Genomic DNA, 10511 nt, shown 5'->3' on the forward strand with positions numbered 1-10511 from the left:
ATGGTGTAGAGATAATACAAATGTCATAAAATGAACAAAGAAAATTATATATAACAATAATGAAAGAAAATTATGATAAAATATGACATAAAGATTTTTATAACATCATTTCACAGTACTGTACATATAGCCTACTCAACTTACGACCAAATCGTGTTACGACTGGTCTGTCAGAACCAATCGTGGTGGTAAGTCAAGCACTAGCTGTAGTTAAGACCAGTGGAAGGGTATGATGGGGAAGTGGGCGGCTTTATGGAAGAACTTCTCCTTGCTAGCCGACAAGCAGGGGTCAGGCCAGCCCAGGACTTTTAGGGGTGCTGGTCCTGCCCTAAGGCATTTGCCACTGTGGAGATGGAAGATTAATAACTGCGTGTCTTTGGGGTATACATTCAGTAGTCAGAGAACACAGGAGGGGCCGGCATCTGGGCCAGCACCAGCGTGGACAGCAGCTGGTAGGGGCTGTGGGGGGTGGGTGGAGGGAAATATAGGGGTGGTGTGTGTGTTCTTCCCATACTCTCCCCCTAACATCCCCTGAGAATTTAGATTCCCAATAAATAACCTTTGTGGTGCCCTCTAGTGGAGAAGCTGCAGTAAATATTGTATGGAAAGACTCATGAGCTAAATGATATATTTTTGTCTGCAGGGAAATGAATGATGTGATTGTAATTGGGTAAATGAGACTTGAGTTCCTCCACCCCCACCCCCAGGATAGAGTAGTCATCTTTCTTCTAGGATGTTTTCTGCAAAGCTTCTTGGGAGAGTTGGAATTTAGTGAGTGTGTGCCTAACAATCTGTGAGGCCAGCCAGGGTTGGAGAATGGAGGAAGGGAGAGAAAGGAGAAGGGGCTTTCTGGGCAAAAAGAAAGTCATCTAGTCAGTTGATGTTAACTCTTGAGTTGGAGGAGCAAGTACATTTTCTCTTCCTAGTCACTTCCTGCAGTGACCTGGCTCTTCTCATATTTCTCAGGCAGAAAGCTGTAGGTAAGCTCTGGGTCCAGGTACAGCTTCTAGCAGCCTGAGGCTGGGGTTGGAGAGGTGGCTCCAAGCTTGCACTGTGAGCATGCGTGAAGCGGGCCTTGGAAGTGGGCCGAGCTCGGGGCAGGCAGACATGTGAGGGAGTGTGCGTCTGTTTCTGGAGAGTATTGAGAGGCGCTGTAGTGACTGCCTGGGCTTCTTTGACAGGGTGGGCAGGGGGGCCTCTCTGAGAAGCCCCTGTGAGGTCAGGAGCTGGGATCGTGACTTTGGAGAAAGGGCCCCTCCTGAATCTGGCTTGAGCAGCAGGACTAGCAGGAGATTCCCAGAGGCTGGGTGAGCCCCTTGTGCCAAGCTAGGAGCGCCCCACCACCTCCCTCTGTGTACCCCAACAAAGGGGCAGAAATGTTCAGTTCATCAAGCTTTTTTTGAATTGAAAAGTTTAACACTGTGGAGCTCAGGGAGCTATAGCCGCATTCTAGATATGGGCCTGTTTTCCAAGAGCATTTAATGGTCTGTTAGGGTGAGGTAACCAGACTAGAATGACGTGAATATTCCAGCTGAAAGCAGAGGGTGAGAAGCAGAGACTAGACAGGCAGGAGTGGCAGGACCCAGAGGGGCATCCTTTACCACTTGGGGGAAAAGGCCTTGCTAGTTTGGCCTCCCTTGGAGCAACTCCCACCCGTTCCCCCAGGAGGTGCCTCTTATCTGAGGCTGGGCTGGGGGATGGTTGCCTACCTTTTTCTAGGGAGGACTTCAGCACTGGGCAAGTGGCTTGCTTTTTCTATGATCCTCTTATGGGGTAGGAGGTGACTGGCCACCAAGCAAATCACACGTGGATGGGTATTTATAGAGCTATGGTTACCATGGCAACCATCACTCCTAACCTAAGTATCAAGTCTGTTCTGTGAACCTTACAAAGAGAGGGCTGGGTGGGAGCCAGGGACTCTCCACCTTCCCTTAGCCTACTCTTGCTACCACTATTCACCACCACTGTGCCTCAGTTTCCCCAAATTTAAAGTGAGACAACACTGCTTTACAATTAATCTGACCGCAAACACTCGAGAAGCCTTGACTGAAGGATGCTCTGACCTCAGGGGGTAGATGCCTACTTGTTTCTCACTGAGACGAGTGTATACAGATTTTCTAAGATTAAAAAAAATTTACTTATTTTGGGGGGGGTGGAGAGAGAGAGAGAAAGAGAGAGAAAGAGAGAGTGAGAGAGAAAGAAGGGGAGGGGAGGAGCAGGAAGCATCAACTCCCATTTGTGCCTTGACCAGGCCAGCCAGGGTTTCAGGCCCCGTGACCTCAGCATTCTAGATTGACACTTTATCTACTGCACCACCACAGGCTAGGCCCAGATTTTCTAAGACTTGAATAGCAAAGAGGAAACCGAGTAGGAGGTACAATTCTACCATCAGCTACATGTCTGTCCATGTGATGTTGAGCAGGTCAGTTTCTCTGAGCCTCAATTTCTTTTTTATTTTCTATTTTTATTTATTTATTTATTTTATTTTTCTGAAGCTGGAAACGGGGAGAGACAGACAGACTCCCGCATGCGCCCGACCGGGATCCACCCGGCACGCCCACCAAGGGCGACGCTCTGCCCCTCCGGGGCGTCGCTCTGCCGCGACCAGAGCCACTCTAGCGCCTGGGGCAGAGGCCAAGGAGCCATTCCCAGCGCCCGGGCCATCTTTGCTCCAATGGAGCCTTGGCTGCGGGAGGGGAAGAGAGAGACAGAGAGGAAGGGGGGGGGGTGGAGAAGCAAATGGGCGCTTCTCCTATGTGCCCTGGCCGGGAATCGAACCTGGGTCCCCCGCACGCCAGGCTGACGCTCTACCGCTGAGCCAACTGGCCAGGACCGAGCCTCAATTTCTTGATCTCTAAAATGGGCATAACTATTTATGCCCTTTATGCTTTGTAAGGCCATTGTGAGAGCCGCACAGGTAATGTTGTGAAAGCATGCTGGAAAATATGAACTCTCACTAAATGGAAAGCACCATTTTATACTCTGTGCTCTGAAGGTCTTCTGAACCAGCCCGTGGCTGTAAACCCTTTGGGCCAAAGAGTCCCAGCGTGCCTGCTCTCTTTAGCATGCTGCCTCTGAGCCCAGGCTGTGGGTAGGAACCACCTGGGAGCTTTTAAAACGGCCGGGGCCCCATCCCTAGAGCTTCGGATTTAATTGATGAGTTGAGCATGTCTCGTGGGTATTTTCAGAGCTCCTAGTGTTAGAATTGTGCGGCCAGGGTAAAGGACTGCTTTAGAGCCACGTGTCTAGAATTTTAAGGTGTGTAAGAATTACCCAGGGAGCTTATTACAATGAAGATTCTGATTTAGTAGGTCTGGCCTTATAAGGCTTGCTGTTCCAAGTGTGGCCTGTAGAACAGTAGCACTGGAATTACCTGGGAGCGTGTTAAATGAAGATTTTTGGTCCCAGACCAGACCTACTGAGTCAGAAGCTTTGGGAGTGAGGCCCAGACACCTGTGTTTGAACAAGCCCTTCTGCAGACTCAAGTTTGAGAGCCACTGGCCCAGATGCTGGTTGGTATAGTGCTCACCTGTCCGTGTTCCTCTGTGATGCGTAGTTAAGAGAAAATCAAGGAAGAGGCAGTTTCAGACTTCTTTGTTAAGTGGCACAAGAGCCCAGGCTACTTGGCTGGTGGTCGGAGTTCCAGTTTATGAAAAGGCGAACAGCCCTCTGCCCTCCAGCCTGAGCACCCTCGGGGACAGTTCGATACCACCCTTCTAGGCAGGAGAGTGGCTTCCTCGGGCTCTGTCCCAATATTAATATGACTATGCAGGATGCACACCATTTACAAAGAGCTTTCCACTCCCCACCCATCTGGTCTTCAGGACTCTGCTAGGTAAGCAGCCAGCATTATAGACCCCATGTTAGGGGGGATTGGAGGGGGAAAAGAATTTTAGTTACAGCTGACAGCCTTGTTTCCTTCTATTCATCTCAGGGACAGGCTCCGTCCATATTTGTATTTGTCTTGGTGTGTCTTTGTTAGACACACACACTTCTCCCAGTGGCCCCCGGGGGACAGAGGGTGGTTCTCGCACAAACAGCTACTGGCTGGCTGTTCAGGCACTTGACTTTTAATCTGTGTTTCTGGGCTGTGTGCTGCTTCTGGACCGGTGGCTCCGGAGCTGGGCTGGGTCCCCTGAACCTGTGGACAGCTGGCAGCCTAATGCTGGGCTGATTCCCAGGCGTGGGCGAAGCCAGAAGGATGGGGCAGATTGGGCAAGAGAGGAGGGGAGACAGCAGAGAGCCAGAGAGGAGGGGAGAGAGCCGAAGCCAGAGGCCCCAGCTGGGACCGGCTGGGCAAAGGAGGGCACATGACGCAATGGGCCAGGAGAGCCGCCAGGCTGCACCGGAGCGGCGCTGCTCGTGGAGAGCCTCGCGCCTGCTCTGTTAATTCTGGTCCCTGGGAACTGGAGGAGGTTCCCTCACGGGTCTCCTTGGCCCTGGAAACCTCTCCCAGGGGCCTGAGCTCGTGAAACCACTGGAGCCCAGAGGGAAATAACCGAGGCCAGCAGGCAGGGATGGCAGGGCCAGCTGCCTGGCAGACAGGCTGAAGTGTCTTGTTTGTGGACATGTGTCCCTGAGGCTGCCTCCCTGGGGGGCCTCAGGACTCAGACACAGCTGCCTCCCTCTGGCTGGTGCAATCTCCCTGCACAGAGAGGCAGGGCGCTGGGCACAGCATCTGCACAGAGGGCACCCAGCACAGGGCTGGCACACCGTGGATGGCTCCACACCGAAGAGCCCTGATCATGAAATAAGTGGGCAGTGACAGGGTGAAGATGGAGGCGAGGCTGGGGTACTTCTTCCTAGGGCCTCCCCTCGCTGGGGCAGGAGGCTGCTCCCGAGTGCCCCATATCCTGACACCATGCCTGACACCATGCCTGACTGAGACACAGGCCCCCTTGGAGACACCCTGACAGGGTTAAAGCCTCTCTCAGACAGCTCTGACCTCGGCTCCCACAGCCAGAATGACTTTAGTGTGCCAGAAAGCAATCATTTTTATAAATCCTATAATTATCTTATGAATAGCACAGTTATATCACATTGTGAACAATGTATTTGTGTAAATACTTAATATTTATATACCAGATATTTTGTAACCCTGTTTGGACATGTCTTCCTTCTTAGTGTTCCAAGAGCCTTCATTTAATACCCCGCTGACGGTCGCCCTGGCCTCCCTCCACCTCTGAGAGGTGCTGTCGTTTTAGCTTTCCTCCCCTTCGCCCACCGGGGATGGGACCTTATCAGGGACTGGAGCCGGGTGGTGGGAGGGTTTGGGGGACGGTTCTGTTCTTACCACTGGGGACCGGACCTTATCAGGGACTGGAGCCGGGTGGTGGGAGGGTTTGGGGGACGGTTCTGTTCTTACCACTGGGTGTAGAAGAGAGGAGAAAAGACTGGGCAGGGCTTGCTGCAGCCCCTTGCAGTCCTTCCTTCTCTAATTTGCAAAGTCCTTGGGGCCCACACAGATAAGGGTAAGATCAAGATCAAGATAAGATGAGGATAAGCTAAAGATAAGGCTCAGTCCCCGTGAGAGGCTTTGAGAGGCCCTGCGTCACCAGGGCCATCTGGACGCAGACAGGCACCCGAGCGTCTGGGCGCATCCCCACACCTGGAGATAGGTGTGCATATATACTGCTCACAGAAATTAGGGGATATTTCAAAATAAATATGAAAAAGAAGCATTTGATTTGTCACTTGCTACTCAATCACAATAATTGAGTTTGCATGTCATTTGCGTAATCAAACAACTTTCTTTGACTTGTCATTTGCTTTTCTGATCTTGTTTAATAAAAAAAAATCTAATGCTTCTTTTTTTTTTTCTCCTGCTTCATATTCATTCTGAAATATCCCCTAATTTTTGTAAGCAGTGTATATTTCTTTCGGGTGGAGGGGGAAGTGTCTCTAAAATCATTTCCTTTTACCTCTTTCTTGTTTTGCTGATTATTCAAGAAACACATGTCTTGTAAAAAATGTCAGACACTGCAGAAATTAACTGAGAAGATGAAAGAAAATGCCTTTCAATTTTGCTTCCTCTCCTCTGCGGGGAGAGCCGCTATTATGCCATCTTCTTTCAGCTATTTTCCAGCACCCGTGTTTCATGAATAATACCAATGGGCTCCTACTCGATGTTCTGCTACAATTTTTAAAATCTTACTAATACATCTTGGACATTTTCCCCTGTCAGTAGCAAAGCCCCACCCATTTTCACTGGTTGCATAGCATTCCACGGTCAGGGTCAGCACGTTTCCCTCCAGATTTTCAGCATTCTGAAGAACTCAGAGAGGGAGCCCCTGGTTCATGGAGCTCTGCACGTGCGCGAGTGTATCTGTAGAGGACAGACTCTTGGAGGGAGTGGGATTTCTCCTGGTCCAGGGAGTGTCTGCTGGCCTCTGGGGGAGAGAACATCTTATTCCTCTGCTTTCAATTGCTTCCAAGGGGCAAAGGTTAAGGCCACAACTTGGCTCCTCACGGACCTCCTACTGGTCGCCAGCAGAATTGGATGGAGCCTGGTGGCCCATGTGGTCAGAACCGCACAGACGGTCAGAGCGAACTCTGAGCGGGTCATCCCTCAGCCACCTGGGTCTTGCAGAGTGAGGAAGTGCCTGACAAAGATGTGATCAGGGAATAACAGTAGAGTGGACTCAGACATACACGTTCAGCCACCTCAGGGTCACTCTGAGCAGGGAGCTGATGTGGAAGAGCGCCGGCCCGACCCAAGTCCTAGGGAGCGCTTGGCTGCTATCCTCCCTACCTCAGCTTTAGGAGTCCACATGGAACCCTCCTAAATGCATGCCCCTGGCTGACCACTGTGGGGGGCTAGGAGGCAGGATTCCTGCCCACCCCCACATCACTTTGCTGTGTGATCTTGTGAAGGAACTTGGCCTCTCTGAGTCCCGATTTCCCCCTCTTCAAACACCGGCTCCATCCTTTCTCCAGCGAAAGGGTAATGATAATTTGAAAGTTATCGAACTCTTTGAGCAAAGCCACCAGGATGATGATTCCTCCTCCTGGTTAGGAATGGGCTGAGTTAGGGTCAGTGTCCCCACCCCAGTCCCGCTCTCCTCAGAATCCAGCGTCTCTTGGTCTCCTGGTCTCTTGTTTACTGTGGAGTCCAGGAGGGGTGGGGCGCTGGTCCCCCCCCCCCCCCCCCCCCGCCCAGGCTGTGACTAATTAGGCTCCAGGGAGCTCACTCCTGGGACTCTCCTTTGCAGAGTCCTCCCAAGACTCCTTAAGTTTGCGAGCAGCAGCGGACCCAGGCTTGGGAAGAAACCCCGTGATGAAAACAGAAGCCAGAGTTAGTAAGAGGGAGTCCCAGAGAGGGCTGGGGATGCCTCTGGGGTGGGGTGGTGAGCTCCCTGGCAGGCTCTGGTGTTCAAGAGGGGACAGGTAGGGAAGGTACAGTGCAGGTGGCCCACAGCTTAATTCTGGGGCCTTAGTGCAATTCCAGATTGGCTGTATCCTCATTTTCCTAAATCACCTCTGTGCTACCAGGCATTTTAACCTTCTTGCCTGCCTTCTCTGTCAGGTCCATGGTTCCTCATTGGGACTGTCCAGAGGTGGGGACCGTAGAGGGCAACGGGATGCCCGGTGGACAAGACGCAAGATGCTCCCTTTTCTCATTGGAGCAGCGGGAGCCACAGGTAGAATGGCTTTGGGGGTCTTTAAAGACTCTCGAGTCTAGTTGTAGAGTAGCTATATCCAGCTACACTAGAGATCCCTTTCTGGGATTAAAAAAACTGCCCATCACCTTGGATACGGGGTCAGGGGTTTTTCTCTGGACAGGATGGAGCGAAAGCAAATGTCCAGACCCCAAGTGGGGAACGGGCACTGGCCAGTCACCTCTGAGAAGTCACTTCTGTGTCTGTTTCCTCATTTACACAAGGAGAGTCGTGATCTGCCCAGCAGGCTCACAGTGCAAAACTCAAGAAGGTGTGATTGTGTTTTGAAAAAGTAGAAAGTCTCAGATAAGTGTAAAGCTTTGCATGATTATCACGAGCACTATTGGTCGTCCCCAGGAGACTAGGGGGAAGGTAGAACTGTGGAGTCCTCTGTTTATAGCTGACTCATCTGGCAGGAGGCCGGTGGTGTAACCTTGGCCACTTGGTAACTTTCCTTGAATCCTGCAAGTCTCTGGTGCAGATAAACCAGCAGGAGCATCCTTAGGGACTGTGCTTGTCATCTGGAATGCTAAGAGGCTGTAAGATTCTTAGAGCCCTTTCACCAGGGGAGTTTTAGGACATCAACTGGGATTGGGAATACAGCCCCTCCTTAGCCCCATTTTACAGATTTAACCATCTACCCCCCTCCTTCTGTAATTCATAAGCAGACCATGATCCTAACCCACAGATCACATGCTCAGCCCTTGTCCCCAATCCCACTTTTCTCAGTTGACTCCAAGGGAACAGAACTTCCCTCATTAGTGTCCCAGACATTACCCCCTGCCTCTCCAGAGCACCCCGGACTGAGGACCTCTGTTTAGCCAACTTTACCCCTGCCCTGCGGAGATGAGGAAGGGAAGGGGGAAGAACTGAGCGAGCCACTGCCTGATCCTCCTTCTGGCTCCTGTATCCCCCCCCCCCCCATCTCGGTCTCAGGATAAACACCCTGAGCAACCATCCTGCCAATGATCTGAGATGCAGATACGTTTTTGATGCCTACCCTAGCCAGGTCCTCAGGGAAGGAATATCAAGATCACATAATTTTTTTGGAGTGGTGGAGAAAGCGTCTCCAGCCAGATCAGAAATCTCTAAAGGGGGCCTCCCTTTATGCCTGAGCATAGACCCCGGGAACTCAGCGCTGGGAGCCATCTCCGAAGGTCGTTCAGTCCAGTCCTCACTTTTTAGGTGAGTCCATGTCGAGACCACACGGAGCAGAGGGTTGTTCACTGAGGCATTTAAAAATTGTGCTTCCTTCCCCACTCAGGTGTGGATTCACCCAAAGCAGCCAGGATTGTCACCATGAGGGAACATGTCAGGCTGGCCCCCCAGCGCTGCCCTCACCACACCCACTGCTGCTGTGGGTGGGACCACATACCTGTCTGGGATCGCAAACGGGCAGAGGAAGCCGGGGGGTGCTCAGGGCCCCAAAGCCATCCTTCAATCCTGTTCCTTGCTAACAGAGCGGGGGAGGCTGAGGGTTTCCCTGCAGGATCCCCCAGTTTGCCCCAGGCCCCAGGATGATGACAGGGCTAACCTAGGATTCAACAAAAGGGGAACTTGAAAGAAATGAGTGGGCTTCTGAGACCTGTGGCTGCAGCAGCTGAAGGCAGGACGTTACCTTGAAGAGAAAGGCGGGAATATAAGATAGCTGGGGAGGGGGGGCACTCATGGGGAGCCTTGTCAGCTCAGCCTCCCTCTGGGAAAGCACCAACTTGCCCACAATGAGCCTGCAAAAGCCGGTGGACACTGTCATCTATCTCAGGGAAGAAAAGTTACTGACAGTTGTCATCAGAGCAGCCAGATGTCTCCCAAACTCAGGAGCCCGACTTCAGCTGGCTTTGCAGTCAAAACACCCCTTGGGGCAAAGGTACACCTGCCCGCATCAGCAATGTCCCCATCCCCTCCATCACAGGTCCCCTGGGGTCGAATGGACACAGAAGTTGGGAGCTTTACTGACCGTCTGCGTCAAAGTGCTTCCAGATTTCCAGGAACTGGGACGCCGTCAGCTCGGCCAGGTGCAGGTAAGGGGGTTGCTGCTGCGCGCCAGCCATGGCGAGCCGCTCGGAGACCTCGGGCAGCACAGTGCTCTCCCTGCGCACTCCGCACTCGGCCGGGTCTTGCGCGCCACGCTGCCTTTATATACAGTCGGGAGGCTGCGCTGGCGCCCAGCCGCCAGCAGGGCGCGCGCGCGCCCAGAGAATCGGCCTGGGTCGCAGAGGGGCGGTGGCCGCCCAGGGGCTCCGCCAGGGTTCCTGGTAGAGTGGGAGCAAGTCTTCGCTGAGAGCACTCCGAGTCTGGCCAGGGAAACAGAGGCTTTTAGGTGCAAAAGGGAGTGAGGCTGCACTTACCTTCCCTCTGCCTCTCTCTGATCATCTCGAGTGCAGCTACCATGTATTGTTGTTAGCAATAGCAATACTGACTAGTAACCGCAACATCGATAACGGTAGTGTCATGCTTGACAAGTATTTAGCACCTGGACTTGGGAGTTCGCTAGGTCTCTTGTGCCTGCCTGCATTTGTCTGACTCTTCCACAGCGGGAAGACCAGGGGCCACTTTTCTGATGTGGAGACTTAAGATTTCAAATGACTAAATGACCTGCCTAGCAAATAGGTGGCAGAGCCAGAACTTGAACCCAGCTCTCTTTTCATGCTTTCATGGCCCCTTAATGGGGCCAGTCGTGGGTAGAAGCCAAGGCTCTTCCCCGGGATGGCTAGAATCAGGGCCAACCAGGGAGGACCCAGGTGGGAGTGGGAGAAGGGGTTTCTGCTGCCCCCGGGTTTTGGTTTTTGCCCATCCTGAACCTCCTGGTGCTTGCCTCACCCCGGACAGAATCCAGGGTCTTTCAGACATTTG

General features: G+C 52.4%; 1 protein-coding gene across 1 annotated transcript in view; it reads right to left on the minus strand.

Annotated features, from left to right (window-relative positions):
* The window catches only part of CALB2 (calbindin 2), a 29487-nt gene extending 19709 nt beyond the window's left edge, over positions 1-9778 (minus strand). Inside the window, exon 1 of the mRNA XM_066349653.1 lies at positions 9616-9778. Within this exon, the coding sequence (XP_066205750.1) occupies positions 9616-9709 (94 nt within the window). The 5' untranslated portion in view covers positions 9710-9778. The remainder of the gene's footprint in view (positions 1-9615) is intronic.
* Positions 9779-10511: the final 733 nt, after the last annotated feature.

Source organism: Saccopteryx leptura, chromosome 9 (assembly GCF_036850995.1).
Source record: "Saccopteryx leptura isolate mSacLep1 chromosome 9, mSacLep1_pri_phased_curated, whole genome shotgun sequence".
NCBI classification, from domain to species: domain Eukaryota; kingdom Metazoa; phylum Chordata; class Mammalia; order Chiroptera; family Emballonuridae; genus Saccopteryx; species Saccopteryx leptura.